At 37.4% G+C, this 16,902-nt stretch overlaps 1 protein-coding gene across 10 annotated transcripts in view; it reads right to left on the minus strand.

Annotated features, from left to right (window-relative positions):
- Positions 1-1,991: 1,991 nt before the first annotated feature.
- Positions 1,992-16,902, minus strand: part of TRPS1 (transcriptional repressor GATA binding 1) — a 257,131-nt gene continuing 242,220 nt past the window's right edge. For all 10 annotated transcript variants that reach the window (XM_077847017.1, XM_077847019.1, XM_077847023.1 and 7 more), the window contains 2 exons: positions 11,699-11,821; positions 1,992-8,671 (listed from right to left, as the gene is read on the minus strand). In XM_077847017.1, coding sequence (XP_077703143.1) covers positions 7,610-8,671; positions 11,699-11,821 — 1,185 coding nt within the window. In that variant the 3' untranslated portion in view covers positions 1,992-7,609. The remainder of the gene's footprint in view (positions 8,672-11,698; positions 11,822-16,902) is intronic.

Raw genomic sequence — 16,902 nt, forward strand, 5'->3', positions numbered from 1 at the left:
TTCAGCTCAGGTCATGATCCTGGGGTCCTGGGATCAAGCCCAGCATCCGGTTCTCTGCTCAGTGGGGAGCCTGCTTCTCTCTCTCCTCCCAATTTGTGCTCTCTCTTGCTATCTGTGGGTCTCTTTCAAGTAAATAAATAAAAATCTTTTAAAAAACGCGACATGGAGAGGGAAACAAGGACATCTTGGATGCTACTGGACATTAACTTTGGCAACTTTCAATAGTTTTGGTTTTGCAAATTTCTTTGTTCATACCAGTGTGTTAAAAACAGAAAAATGGTACTTTGGGGCTACAAACACAGAGAACAAAAGTACAAACTAATTAGCAGTATGCTCAGAAACGAAGTCTTGTTTGTCTTCTGTGGAAATGTTTTTCGTCTTAAGCAAATTTGGCTCTGAAAGAATCAGGCAGGTGCTGCTGCCACGGTGCTTTCGGGTTTCCTGGCAGAGCTGGAGGTACAATGGGACCGGAGACAAAGCCCAGAGGAACCACAGCTAACCTCAGCGCTTTGCCCAATTTCCTCCCTGCCAGTTACCAGAGTTCACTATTGTTCAAGTTCCAGGGGTCACACATTGCCTGTCTCAGGGTGGAATTTATTCTGAACAAGTGTTTTGCTTGGCTTGCAATATTGAAAAAAAAAAAAAAGTCAGTCACTGACATTACAAATTAGGAGATTTCACATAAAATTCCCTTTGTCCAGTTTTTCTTGAAAACTGAAAATCTGCAACTCAAGTTGGCTTGGTGCTGTTTTCAAAGCTGAGGAAAGGCTACCTTTATACAGCCCTCCAGTTCCCAAGGTCTCCACCCAGCTGGCTCACCCACACAGGCTACTGGCCTGCTTTCTTTGTGCAACTGAGTTTCTGATCCCTGCTCTACCCTCCCAGAGATGGAGACCGAAAGGTGCGGGAGGGCTTACAGTGCTGACTCCTGCTTACTCTTTCCCCTCCAACAATGGTAAATAGCTGATGGTCACAGAGTTCTTTCTGCATGGGATTCGCACAGTTCTGGGTGAGAACAAAGTGTAGTCTACCTAATCTGAAAAGTGGTCCCTGGTAGAAGAATCAAGTTCTGCATAAAGAAATCACATTCAGCGTTACTACCACTCTTATCTAGAGCATGTGGCTCCAGCTGTGAAACAAGCTTATCAGCATTATGAAAGCACCTCAAAGTCTCTACTGTTTCCAAAATGAGGAAGAAGAGAACAAGCTAGAAAGAGAGAGAGAGAGAGAGAGAGAGAGAGAGAGAAAGAGAAAGACAGGAAGGGAAGGAGGGATTAGTTCATTTAGGCTCCCAAAAATCAGAGGCGAGGTTTGTATAAGGAGAGTAGATACTAAATAATTTGAAATTTTCCAAACAAATCTTCTGAAGCAGTGAGTTAAATACTGTAAGCCCTGTCTTTTTTTTTTTTTTTTTTTTTAAATCTGGTTAAAAACACTTGGGTGAATTTTCCCATGTCTTTCTCCTACCTGGATTTCTTCTTCCTTCTTTCAAAATCATCCTTCAGGAAACCTCTCTGATTAATTTCATTTTAAGCAAACAAACAAGGCATGTAATATATTGATATAAACTTCTTTAGATTATCACCAGGACCTTCACATCATATGTGAGTACACTGAACTGAATAAAAGTTAAGCTTCAAAAGCAGGAATTTTTACAAATTGTAACATAATCATCACTCAATGCTCAGCACTCAATACTTAAATGTTTTTGAAATAAATGTTTTTTTTTATTGTTAATCTTCCTCAAGAAGCTAGTATAATTTTTTTTCTTTTACACAAGATATATCAATAAGAGATTGGTTAAAGAAAAAATAAAAAGCAAAGCAAAACAAGTTGAGAGAATCCAGGCCTTTTCAATCTTAGTCATCTCTTTGAAAATGATGATTTGATTTCACCATCTCAATTCATCAGAGCCTGTCTATATGTTATAATGGTCTGTATTTCCTATTGCTGTGTGGATGAAATGAATCCATATAAACCATACAACGCCATTATGTATAACTGGTGGTAAAACTTTATTATTCAAGTTTAGATGTAACAGACATCTTTGCTGCCTGAAGATTGTTTGCATAAGAAATACACCAAGAACATGTTTGTGAGTAGAAATGAACATGCACTATGAAAACAAAATTAAATAAAACAAAAAAAATTCCATGTGTTGTAAGAACAGAACTATTATAGCCAACATTCTAATATTCAAATCAGGACTACAAATTGAATTTTTTCTTAGCAACATGAAATCATTCCATATGAAAGACATTTTCTGCTGGTGAATATTGCTGTAAGTTAATTTTACATTGGCATTTTGAGATGTTTCCCAACCCCATCCCACCCCCCAATTAACCACGTTGTCAAATAGTCCACCCTAAGGAATTTGGCATTTCTTACTGTGATATTTGCCTTGTTGGTAGCCATTAAGAAACTATTGTTTTATCAGCCTTGTAATAGTTTTGCCTCTTCATAGTCAACACTATAGGCTGTCTAGTATGATATTTACAGCTCATCTTTAACAAAAATGACCCCAACCTTTCCTGGCCCTTGGGAACTGAGAATTTAAATAAAGCCCCTTGGCCATATAATAATACTTGGCACTCCTATGGTGCCCTTCAACCAAGGATCTCAAAGTGCTTTACAAAACAAGTACTACATTACCATTATTATTATTATTATTAATATTATTATTATTAATATATTTTTTTCCATTTTACAGGTGAGGAACCTGAGGAACGAAAAGAAAAAGTGATTTGCTGCAGGTCATAAAATGAAAAACAACCAGGGGTAGAACCAGGATCCAGTTTTGGGACTTATGGGTCTTGAAGGACCATCTTCTCTGCTGAAGGCTAAATGTTACTTCCATGTAAAGTTACTCTTGCTTTTCTCTGGTGTAGGATGGAGTGAAGCTTACAGCTCTACCTTTCCTTTTAAGAGAACAACACATGAGCAGACATTATCCAGTTTCCATGTGTGGATCAATGTTGAATTTCACATTCTCTTCATCCCTGACTTCACACACTTCTGCCCTAGTGTCTTCCAGAGGTCCTAATTACTGCAAATAGTTGTGGACAATTTCTAAACAATTGCACTACTATCAGAAATGTGTGAATCAGCTGTCTACGAAACACTAATGGAAAACCAAAAGGAAGTGTTCTCCAGAGAAGCCATCCTTCTGCCCTTGGCCAAGTTTTTCTTTGGGAAAATAACATATCCTTTCAAAGTCCCAATGCATGTCTTTCTATCCTCTTCTCATTTACAGCTGACTACTGATTGAATTCCACCTAATGGTACCTACCTTTGGTTAGCATATTTAGTTTCATATTCTGGTTGAATTTCAAATCCGGCATTTTCTCCTGTGATCTAGGGACAGCCAGCAACCTCTCACCTACTTGCTTACCAAAGACGCCTTGCATTTTTTTCTTTTTTTTTTTTTTTTTGGCATGACCCTCAACCCAAGGACTGTGAGCCCATGTAAACTTTAGGGAAAAGGCTGGCATACAGCACAGGAGCTGACCACCAGGCTCTACACTCCATGCTTCCACCACTGCATGACAGATATTCCCACTTGGAATCGCATTAATGTTCACTAACTAAACAGGCAGGCAGTTCAGAGGTCTCAAGACAGGTCACCTTGTGATGTTTTGCAGCCACACAGCAGAAGGCTAATAATTCTTTTAATAGCAGTATTGATACTCTTCAATTTATTAAGAAAAATGTATATCCTCAGGCATTTTAAAATATATATACATTTAATATTTTTGGAGCTGTATTTGCATTGGATCATAATAGATTATGTGCACATGTGCAATCATAAACATAATGTGCTACCACAGGCTTCAACAAAGAGCTGTTAAAGATAATCACTTTTTTTCTTCTCATTAATATTACCTTAGAAAAGAATCCCCATGCTTGTTTTCTAAAATCTACCTTTACTAAAAGAGAACAGTTTAGAACAAAACATCACTATCTTAAAAGTTGATTTTTTAAAAGAACATCTCAATATGTCATGTAGAAAGAATGGGCACACTCTTTTCCTTTTGAACTACAGAGTTAACATGTTAAGGTTTAGAGCTCCATCCTTTTCTCATTCACTTAGAGTCCTGTAGTGTCTCTTAATCCACATCCTTCCAAGGTGGGCTGGCTCGGTGGGCTGACTCATTATGATTTTTCTATCCCAAACAACAGTATGAATATATAGGTGATAGAGGAAGAAAGAAAGAGTAAGAAAAGGCAGAATGAATGCGTAAGCTGGTCCTGACCTAAAGTTTGACCCAAAGCTTGATTTGGAATAGAGACAAGTAATTTCAAAAGACTTACAGTTTTTCAATGGTATATAATTTTAGCTGGCATATAGTTTTCATCATGGGGGAAGCCTTTTCCAAGATGGGGAAATTCCTAAATCATTTTGAAGGTTCTTTAAAAAAATGCTAAGTACCTAAATAGCTCACTTAAAATCACAATTTAAGGCAAAATCATTTGGAAACTGTATAAACCAAATAAAAATAACAACCAACCATTTTTATATTTTGAGACATGGAACAAAGGCTTTCAGAAGTCAAAAAATAAGGGGTATTTTAGTGTTACAATAACTTTTCTTATTTTTTAAAAGCCCAACCTCTTCTCCATCAAAATACGTATAAATGAAAGCAAAAATGAGAATAAAATAATCAATAATAAAGGAATATGGAATAAGATCTATCGTGTCAATGCTATCAAGAATATTCTACTGAAAGCAGACTGACCATAAATATTCCAAGAATAGTGATATGTATTTTCCAATGCTAATCATTACTACTACATCTGTCTGAGAAAACAAAAATCAGATTAAAAAAAAAAAAGGAATACATGCCAAAAATGAACAACCTATTTGTATCTGACACACTGGAGAAATTGTTTATGGAATAGTTTTGCCCAAAAAGTCATACCTGTAATATTGCCCAAGTTAACCAAACTTCTGGTATTTTGCTGATTTGAGCAGTTCACATATAATGTTGCTTAAGGATTGCCACAGTGCACTTGGTTACTAGTCTTTCTACTAAGAAAATGAAAAAATGTTTTGTTGTTTGGGAAATCTCCTCTCTTTTTAAGATCTTTATAATGGCCACCTCTCAAGTCTGCCTGTACATTTTGAGATGCATTCATCGAAATTCCTAAGAAAGATAAGTTAGCATCACGTAATTTGCATGTCAGAGCTCCTCACGCCACCTCTTTATTTCAGCTGATGTGAATATTAGAGCTAGACAGGTGAGATCAGAATAGGGCCCTTTAAAAATGAAACTGAAGCTGAAGGCTTAGTCCTGATTTCTTTTTTTCTCTTTCTCTCCCTTTTTTTTGTTTTTGTTTTTTTTGTTTTTGTTTTTTTTTTTTCTGTTTTTTTTTTTACATGAAAACAAAAATGCAAGAATGGAAATGACAACACATCAGAAAGACATTTTAACTTCATTCACTACGACAGTCACAAACTGCTTGAACTCTACCTGCCATCCAACTTTAAGGAACAAAGACCTGGCACTGGGAAAAAAGAAACAAAACCCAAACACAACAAAACGATACAAAGCAACTGGGAATTCTGTAAAACTGAGTGCAAACACGGCTACAGAACGCAATAAAAACACCAGTGCTGCGGGGGCCGGCAGCGCTTATCAAAATAATTTCTGAAATGTTTCATCCGAAACATAGACAAAGCAATAAAAAGAGGATATATGTTTATCATTTTAAGCATAACAATGTGAGTTAAGAGCTTAAAAATTAAAAAAAAAAAGTACTTGGAATGAATAGTGCTACCCTTTTTTTTTCCTAAGTAGGCATAAAAATATTTTCATTTCCTTCTTGTTTTCCATACCGTTATATCAAGAACTTCCATTTGTTTCATGTTACCGTTTACAACTTTAATGCACACACACACACACAAAAAAGGTATCTACCGCAATAGAAATAGTTGCTTCATTACCTTGTTTGCTACATTTGCAAATGTAAACAGCTAGGCAGAGCCAGAACTGACTCTAATGCATGATGGAATATCTTTGTTGCATACGTACACTGTAGAAAATAATTATTCAATATGTCAGGCACCATTATTTGAAATGTAATACATTAATATTTACTAGAAAAATAAGTTTTTTTCTCCTATTTGTTCTCCCAACTTCTTTAATGAAATAAGTTAATCTGACAGTGCATCCAGTAGCTTGTAATATCTTCTACATCTCCGTGGCAAAAAATAAACTACTGGTTGGGACAATATAATGCAAATTATTAAAGTCAGTCCTTGTACATACATCCTCGTAGCAAGCATTGGGGCTCGACTACCAGCACCTTTAACCAATTACTTAATGTTCAGTTATGTAGCCCTATTTCCCTGAGCAGTTATGCTGAGGAGCTTTCCCTTCATGGATAGTTTTACAAAGCCTTAAGTATTAAAAGTACTATGAAGATATACTTCGAAGAATCCTATTTAATGCTACGTAATGAAACCTGTATAAATCTAATGAAGGGAGTGACTGGTACATATACCAAGTGTCAGTCTGTGGTGACGTAACCTTAGACGCTGCCTGGCCACAAAGTTTGGAAGTTACATTTAACCAAAAGAAAATAAATAATACAGCAGGTTACCTTGTGGAGAAATACCATGTATTCTAAACAAATGAAGCCCATGGTCTGGACTTTTGTATCCATCTAACCTTTTGAATGGAGGGGGGATCCCTTTAGTTATAACGTGCCAAGTGAGATTGATTGGTGACCAAGAGGAGGCTTAAAAAACAAATCCAAACTGCTTCATCACATACGAGAAAAATATTCTGGCTTAAAAAAAAAAAAGACTATGTAAGCACTGAGGACACTGTTTTTAAAAATGCATATATATATATTTGGACAAAACGAACCTAAATTGCAAACAAAAGGACTACTTTTGAACGGAGTATCTGAACATCTAAAGGACAAAAATATCAGAGAGGGTGTGCATGTGTATGTACAGGCAGGGCTGGCCAAAATCATCGTGCCACCATCTGTCACTTTCCTTGGGCTCTCTCACCAAGCCTAACCACAGCTCGCCTTTCTAGGTCTAAGTCAGAAACATGGTCAATGAGAGGAGACTGATGTAAGAGGTGCTATTTTCGTTTCACTGCCCTGGAGACTGGACTTCTCCTCATCTGCCTAAGATTTCCAGATACTTCTACATTTAGGCAACGACTTATGGGTTTATGAACAGATGGTCCAATGGCCAGCCCAATACTGCATTAGTATCATAGTATGTAAACCCTTTCAAATTCTAGATAGTTTTGATCTCTTCCTTTACAAACGTAATAATTAGAGTCTGGTGATACTTCTTATGGACCATTTCCACAGTACACATTCGCCAAGATGGTTTTTTGACTTACTAGATTCTAAAACATGACTATTTACCATCTTCCATTTTTATTTTTCTTCTCACTGACCATTTGTCTCACTTTTTAATCTTGGTAACCTACTCATCAAAAGAAAGAATAAAAGAAGGGAATTTCATGTTGGATAAGGCAGGCTCTATGAAGTATTTTTTAATAGGTCTTCATAAGACATTACAAGCTATTGAATTCCCATCAAGAAAACCTATTTCTATTTAATTGTGCTAAGTGCTAAGGTTTTACTCTTTAGGTTTTCCATTTTTTTCCACTTGTGCATTGTTCCTATGCAGGCCCCTCTGGATATGAGTTGTGAAGTCATATTTGTCCGTGCAAAGATGCTGGCATATGCTGCACTGGAAAGGTCCACTGTCACCATGGCAACTCATATGCAAAGCATACATCACTTCATCCAGAAAGACAATGCCACAGTGCACACATTTTGTTGAAAGTTCATCTTGAGTACTTCTATCAACTTTCTCTGTTTTTACTACATTCAAGGGACCTTCACTTTTTACACTTGACGGTGCCTTCGGTTTCTCCTTGGAGGCACCGTTTGCAGTTGGCCCAGGTCTGGAATGCTTGATCGCCAAATCTAGAGGAATGTCATTGTCTGATCCAACAGCTGAAAAATGAGGAGGCAGATTGAAGGTGGGATAAGGCACATAGTTTTGGCAAGGATTTGGTAGGCCAGGCACGTGACTCAAGTAGTGCGGATTCCCAGGAACAGAGAGCTTATATTTACTCCAGAACCGCAGCCAATCAGCTTCACTCTGGAAGTCATTATGTACAAAGGGAAGTCCGAAAAGAGGGTACTGGTACTTTTCAATAGGGCTGCCTGGTGGTGAATAATTTGGGTGTTTCGCAGGTCTCATATACTTTTCTATGGGACTGCCTCTCTCAGAACTTCCTTTGCCTTCTGACACGGATGAACTATTTCCTGGGTCTCCAGTACTTTCCTGAGGACTTTTTATCTGAATGTGCAAAGGTTGCATCCTTTTGTGAATATCCAGAGTTTGGCTGACCAGGACTGGCTGCTGAGCAGAATGGCTTTTAGTCAATGAACCCTGGGCTTCGTATTTACTCAGGCTAGGGAGCGGAATTTCTCTCTGGTGACCTTCAGTTAAATGATCTTCTGACCTCCTCTCTAAGGGGCTTCCGTTGACCTGCTCCTCACTGCCCCCTCTCTGCTGTTTGTTGAGCTGCTCAGTCTGAAGTGCCTCTGGGTTAAGGCGCTTTCTTGTCCTTCTCCTAATGATCTGCTCACCGTTGTTTTGTTTAATGATGTTTAAAGGCCTGGGAGTCTGCAGAGAACACACACACACACAATACATAAAAGGGAGACGTGAAAAAAGACATTAAAATGCATTAACATTTCCTCGCAAATATGAACCACACTTAAGTTCAAAGCAAGGGTAGACTTTATGTTATAGATTTACTAAATCTCCTCCTTTTGCCTTAAGCAGGATCAGAGGCAGGAACCAAAGCACACTATTTTAGCCTAATTAAATCATGTCCAACTTTGCAGGGAGGACTGAAAACTTTAATCTACTTAAAAACAGCTTTTCCAAACTCAATAGATTTTGGAATTGCATCATTTAGTGATAAAACTGTGTAGAAAGTTACTTGAAGAAACATGATTTTTCTGAACTATTTCTCAACTTGTGAGTCATGCACTAGTTAATATAGGAACAGAGGAGATAGGTTTTAATGACAACAGTGGCAAAACTGTACATCGCTACAGACTCATCCGTGTGTTGAAGCTCTACCTCACAGTGTGCCTGGATCTGGAGATCTGGTCTTTAGGAGACAAGTAAGGTTAGATGAGGACACAGAGAGAAGGAGGCCTTTCCCAAGCCAGGAAAAGAGCTCTCCAACCAGAACCCGGCCACCCTGGTACTCTGACCTCAGACCTCCAGCCTCTAGAACCGTGTGAAAATATATTCTGCTGTCCAAGCCACCCAGTCTATGGTAGTTTGTAATGGCAGCCCGAGCTGACGACTACGTGCATTCTTCTAAATAATGGCAAATGTGAATATAAAGTACTAAATATCAGGGCATAAGTAATCAAAGACAAATGAACAGAATCATGAGGAAATAGATTAGGTAATCAAAGCCCTACCAGTGGCAAACTATTTTTATTTAACCTTTCACTTTTATTTCTCCTTGTTTAATAGGATTTTACATAATCACTATGGAAAATTTTACTTGTTAACAGGTGAGGCATTTGTTTTCTGCTGAAAAACTAAATTCTTCTGTAGCTTTGGTCCAAATACCTGATACACCATTCTACTCTGCACTTTGATTAAATGCTGACTTTTACTCAGTTTGGTTTTTATTCAGCTTAGGCACTATATGATTGGTATTTATGTACACGTTCAATAAGCATTTGTATTATATGACTAAAATCCATAGATAGGACTATGCTAGAAACTTTACTTGCAGTTAAAACTCTAACTTTGATTTATAAAACCAAAAGAATAAGTTTAATAAATTAATGCAAATTTACCGATTAAAATTTAGGAAAATCTTTAAGTGAGCTAAAACCTGAGTCTTCTAGAAGATTACTGAAATCAGCAAATAATTTCTACAAAGAATGAAATAAATATTTTTTTATACATACATACACATATATAATATGTAATTTGTGAATTATTCCTAGAAAAATGTACTTTAATGCAAGAGAGTACCTTTTAGACCTTAAAAAAAACATAACATAAATTCTTCTTGGGATGTTTCTATTGTCACAGAGGCATTCTGAAGGCAAGAAAGATAACACACTTGTCATTGACAAATCAATTATTGGTTTCAGAATGAAAATGCCACATCCCTTGGATATGCCACATTCATTTATTTTGCTCAGAGTGCTCAGGTTTATAAAAAGCTCATATTTGTATTATGAAAATATGCAGTGTTTAATACCTATCTATCAGGAAACCTAAAATTTGAATTAATACCCTTTTAAAACTTTTGTAACTTTTGTGACAGTCTTTGACATGTGAGCATAACCTTTATGTATTTAAATTTACGATGTAAAGAAACTCAAAACTGAACAACATCTTGCCTCTGGAGAGATGAATATTAAAATAATTGTAAAAGAAAAAGTTTACTTTATATCATAGTTGTTAAATTATCATAACCTGGAAGAGCAGTAGTTTAATTAATTCTTGGCCTCTGATTGGCCAGAATTCAATTAAAATCATTAATGTCGTACTCATTAAATGAAAGCTTATTGCTGTGCTAAAATGGTGAAGGTGAAGCAAAAGGAAGGTGATGCGGTATGGAGGGGAGAATCTGCTAGCTACATGCAATAACTGAAGCTTTACAGTTTACCACCAATTAGTATTGTTGGCAGCATGCGTTTTTTAAAAGAGTGCTTCCAATGGTCTGTTTATGAGGACGTTTTGTCTAAAACTGTATTCCCTGTAGCTGTAATTTATTCATTGGCTGTACTAAGAGCTATGGGAAAATGCCAAACAAAACGAAAAAGGCAGAGGGAAATGGATTTCTGTTTACTAAGTGGGGTATTCCTATTTTTAAGGCAGTTCTTGTCAGCAGATAAACTTCCTAAACTAAAAAAAAAAAAAAAAAAAAAAAAAATCCTCCAGGAAGTCAAGTTAATATGTAGATGGGGGGAATTTGGGAGCTTAAACTTTATCATAGGATGTTCTGGAAGGACCTCAGTGAGTCACAGAAAGAAGTCAGCTGGACAGTTAAAAAGTCAGCTAGAGAAGTCACTTTCGCACCTTACTCTACTGGGTGGGTGCCTTTCGGGCCCTCAGATACCTCACTCGAATATATCCATCTGAAGAACTGAAGAGATTCACCTGGCATTCTTAGGTCCTAGTTCAGACCCACTCTTCTGACTATGCCTGACTTCTAGCACCCAAAGCAGCCAAGAGGACATTGCAAATTCTGAAGTCTATGTGAAAATAAGCATTCTTTACCTGCCTGTATTTTATGTGAAATAGGAGAGTCCTCTTTTTAAAACCCTTTTTATGGGTGTTTGAACTTTTAAGGTTTCTCCTTTCTGCCTAAATTAATTTCACCAAATTCTGATAACCATTAATTTGACTATCTGTTATGGGAAGTTCTCAGAAATCAATCATTTTCTTCTTTTATATCAAAAGAAGCATAATGCATTACTAATGATCTCAAATATATCTCCCCATAACATCTAAGGCCACTTCACCATAAATCACAGGTGCTCTCAAAGTGACTCTATTAAACTCTGCGGGAGCAGGCACTGCAAGCCAGGGAATGGTACACATCACACCACAGACCAGGCTGCTTTATAAAGCTTTTCCTCAAACAGTCTAACAAGCTCTTACCGAGTGAAGCTTCTGGTAGAGGCCACACGCGTTGCATACATATCCGCCATTTGCATTCTTTCGCCAGAGAGAGGTCTTTGTGGTCAAGCAATTGGCACAAAAAACACCCGAGCCTCTTCGCCTCTGAAACGGGGAAAAAAACACAAGGTCAGAGGTGAGTCACATGATCAGTGGAGTTAGACCAAATCAACCCAGGAGTTTTGTCTTTAGACTAGCAACAATGACAGTATAAAACCACACTGCCCATAATGAGGTCAGGTTCAATTGTGTTTAATAGGCACCACTGATTTTCATTATAATTAACCCTACAGTGATGGATGAGGTGTGTGCAACACCAAAGGCTTTTCACAGAAACAGCTTTAACTTTTTGAACTTTGGGTTTTGTGCCTTTAATGATGGCTCCTAAATGCTGAACCCTAAAATATACCTTTTAAAAGTGTCAAAACAAAAGTCACAGGACAGAACGTGGCAATATGTTTAATATACTTTAGAAAGGGGGGAGCACAGGCTACCTGAGATTTAGAAATATAGTCAAGCGTGGAATAAATGCAGTATGGAAACCATTTAAAATTAAACCTGATTTGTGTCTTTTGGAATGTCATTCATGTAACACAAGTATTAAGAGGATGTCACACACTCAATTCTAGTTTTTGGGTTGCAATTGTAAACTTCGAAAGAGAACACCCTCTATTTCCCAAAGCTGAGGGGACCAGTCAAAACTTGTGCCAACTCAAAGTACAGTATTACTGAGAACCCTTATGAGGTGCCTGCTGAAGCCAGACAAGCCAGTCCCATCAATGGCTATTTATTTTATTTGCCTCAGACTTGGAAATCACAAGCATTTCCGAATACAAATTGATTTTAGTGGGCTGAATTCTGTAATCACCAGATTCAAAAATACTCTAAGAATATTTAAAAGTAGATAATTAGTATTGCTTGTTCCATTCTTGCTATCAAGTAATGATTCCATTAAACTCATTGAAACAAAAGTCAGGCTGTGTTTGTAGGCGCAAATACTAACAGGCAGGAAATGAAATGCTCTTGCTGAAAAAAAAAAAAAAAAAAAAAGCCTGAATTGCAACTTCACTCTCTTTTCTCTAGGAAGCAAAGCCTTTAATGATAAAATATGCACGTTAGATAAAGAGTGGAAAAAATGTTGCTGGAACCCAATTTTATTATAAATTTAAAATTACAAATACCGTAAGTCAAAATTTCAGGGATTCATAAAATTTAGGCAATTTATTTAACTTGAGTCCATACTGTAGACGAGTGGTATCCCTGCCAAGAAAATACAATGGTTATAATTGTACTCTGATACATTTCAAATGGAAAGCTTTCTGCAGACATAATTTTGGCTTCAAGACTGGAACACTTTCTTGGCATTGAAAGGGCATTTGATTCATCGGGTGTTTCACAATGTATCACTAAAAAGACCTGGTGAGCAGCCAGTTCCCTATAGGGTAATTTTTCCATCCAGATGCAAGTGCTATCAGAGGCCCTCGTCAGCTAAACTAATTATGATCTTGCAATTGCTGATGCCTGCTCACTCTAACATTCGACATCCTCCATTAATCATCAATACAAGGAAAATGAATGAAACGTAAAGAAATGAGGGCTGGTAAGCTGCACAGCCATAAAAATCTGAAATGAGAGCAATAATTTAACAAGATTGGGGGAATGTTTTTAGTGCGCACAAAGTCAGGCTAACAATTGCCCTTTTCAACCAAGAACACGATTTCATTAGTGTAGCAGGTTGTGCTACTTTAGGTGATGTAATAAAAGCTAGATTTTTCACAAAGATAATCTCTGGCTCCCCTTCTTCTCCCTCTCCACCCAAGTCAGGACCAGGAATGCATCACGGTGAGAGCAACCGCAAAGGCTGGGTGTCAGTCCACAAGTCCCAACTGGGACCTACTGCAAAACTGCCCCCCCCCCGAAAAAAATCAATGAACTATTAGATGCTATGTTTATCAAACACTCTGGGGCCCCCTTTATCTGAAGTTAGCTGGGGAGCCTACTTAGGTTATAATTGTGCAATTTCCCTGGGGCCGCGCCATCTTTTTCCTAGATCTAAATAACACGTTTGGCAAATAAACACCAACTTGATCCACATAAAGGCAATGTAAATGTCCATTTGGAAACTAACCCACATATATGGCTGAGGCTCAAATTTGAGTCTGTAACCATTCACTCCAGCCTGCTTTTCTTTACTTCTGCCCTGGGTGCTTGACACAGCATGCCAAAGTGGGTGTAATCCTGGTTTCTGAGAGCGTTTCAATCCTTGCACAATTTTGTGCTTAATTCTCTTGCAAAGAAAATGCCCTTCATTAGTTAGAGGGAAAGTCCTAAAATTATAGCACTGGTTTCCACAGGCATACCTTGCTTTAAGCAGCACTTATGTTCCACTAAAGAGGTATATTTTAGGAAAACTAAATCTTATTTTAAAGACATCAGGGGTACTCTGGATTCATTTACTCAGAGTCAGTAGAGCATGGAGGTTAATAATCAGATTTAGGAGTCAGACTACTTGTATTCAAAACATGTCTCTGCCTTTTGCCAGGTGCAACTTTAGGCAAGTTATTTAACTTCTCAAAGCTTCTATTTCCCCATCTTTAGAGTGTGAGCTGCTGTAGTGTATGGGCAAATGGATGCAATTAAAACAGTGCCGGGGATGTAGTAAACACTCAGTAAGTTAGTTATTTATCAAAGGGATTCAATTATTTTCTTTTGTAAGAGAAAAATATTTGGTTAGTTTTGTTTTCATCTCCTTAATCTACCTACTGAACGTTCTAGAGATGCTCAAGACATACAGTTGGATGTTATCAAATGTATTTCATTTGTGTCAATCTTATCAAATATGAGAATGGAAAGTTGAGTCAGAGTGAAATATCTAGGTGTTCACACCTAGGATTCAATAGGAGTGTACTTGTGTGGGGGTGGAAAGTAGGAGGGAGGTGAGAAATATTTCACATATTAAGTTAACTCCCATCTAAACACATTTATCACTTTGGTTAAGCACTGTACCACCTTAGTTTCGGCGCACTTGGAATTTCTGCAAGCAGCAGAGAAAGTGGCACAGTGGGCAGTATCCTTAGCTGTGAGACCACAGAAGCATAACTGCGCCACATCGCTCTCACCTACAACACAGATGAGAGCTCTGACCTGGTCTGTGTGTAATGTAACCTGGCTGGACACAATAAAGCACCCTTTTGAAGTTATCAACATCCTTAGCCCAATCAAGTGTAGAGAGTGTAGGGCTACTGCCGAAGGCAGGCAGAACAGAAGTCTCCCTTGCCCCACTTTTTAAAAAACAAGCTTGGCCTTGTTAAAGAGAAAGAAAGGCACTGAAGATTTTAATTCATAGTTTATCATGCATGACAGAGTTTTAAAATATTTTGTCATTCTCCTTTATACTGTGTTTGTTAAGGACAGATATCATGACTCCTAATAGTTATCAAATACTCTAAGAAACAGGTACCTAGGACAGTGCTCTGTCTTGAGACACTAAACATTAATAAGGTTGAAAATAATCTAGTGGAAGTAAAAGAACAGAATCTAACTTGCTATTTTTTTATCATTAATAGTCACTCCTATTTTTGAAAAAAAAAAAGCGTTTAAAAAATATTCCTTTTAAATGTCACACATTTGGATTGACAAATTTACTTCCAGTTGGGCAGAGATGACTAATGATGTTGTAGGAAAGAAAATCAAGAGAATTCATTTTCCACTTCTATATTTCACGCTTATTTTTGAGGAACAGTTGAAGCCAGGTACTTGGTAGGTCCTGAGGATACAAAATCAAGTACTAAGAACACGGCTCCATTTTCCCCTGATACACATCATTATGGTCATATGTTCTCCATGGTTCTGTATGTATGTATGTTTAAATAAGATTACTTCTCCTTTTCTGCAAGCTGGTTTTTTAAAAAAAATTATTATTTATTTGAGAGACAGAGAGAGACAGACAGAGGAGAGGCAGAGGGAGAAGGAGAGAGAGAAACTGAAGCAGACTTTGTGCTGAGCAGGGAACCAGACGTGGAGCTTGATCCTACTACCCTGAGATCATGACCTGAGCTGAAACCAAGAGTCCAATGCTTAAGCAACTGAGCCACCGAGGTGCCCCCAAGCTGTTTAAAAGTTAATAATATTTTATACCTCCATGACATCATACAGGAGAGAGGAGAACTGAGTCACACAGGTAAGGTCACTTCTGGAAAGTACCTGAGAGGAATGCTTAGCTAGGGGATGACACCACTCATGTACCTGAGGGGTATATTTAGCACCATTCTTACCCTACCCTCAAGCTGAACAAAGGTTATACACTTGTATATCTGAAGCCACAGAGCCACCACATTCTCTGACCTTCTGCTTCCTTGTGGGCTTAACTAAAGGAAAGAGGGAAGGAAGGTGGGTTCCAAACCAAATCTACAAAAAAATGAAAATTTCTAAGGAAAAAATTCCAGAAGCAACAATTCAAAGAACTGATTTTTTTTTTTTTTTAAAGCTTCAAGTTTTATAGCTTTGCCTAGAAACTTTTAGGTTACATTTGGGTTGCCTCTACATAATTTCTGTTGGCTGATAATTTCCTGTGTGAAAAAGGAAGGATGGTGATAGAAACAGTTAACTGCAAGAACTTCTGAAGCCAGCCAACAACTAGCAAGTACTTTTCAGTGATAATTACTGAGAATTCTTCGGGATCACTTGTTTCCTTTCCATATTTCAAATGTATTATGACCACAATGCTGATTTTCATAACAGCAATTTAGGTGATGAATTTGGACAATCATCCATGTTAGGACTGGAAATAGAAAAAGACATACCTATCTTTAATACAAATACACTTTAAATCCAACATTTTTTTTTCCTGCTTTGAAGTGCTCCAAGAGGTATAATGACTAAAATAACGGACCAAACAAACAAAAAATGTAATTTAGGTTCATGGCTAACCACTGTATGGTATCACTATCATTACATTTTTCTGAAAGCTTCTGGTTCAAATTTTGCTTGTAGGGGGGTTTAATTCTTTAGTCCATTACAGATCAGTGGGTTGAGCCTCGGCACATGTACTGGTGAGCTCAGATGTGTCTTAAGAAAACAAAATGAAAAAAAAAAATTTTAAAATTGGTTTAGCTGTTTCTATTGCTTATATTATTTAAAAATCAGCCAAAACCAAACATTTTAAGGTTTTCAAATTTCATTAACAA

The sequence above is a fragment of the Canis aureus genome, chromosome 14 (genome assembly GCF_053574225.1).
Source record: "Canis aureus isolate CA01 chromosome 14, VMU_Caureus_v.1.0, whole genome shotgun sequence".
Taxonomy (NCBI): Eukaryota; Metazoa; Chordata; class Mammalia; order Carnivora; family Canidae; genus Canis; species Canis aureus.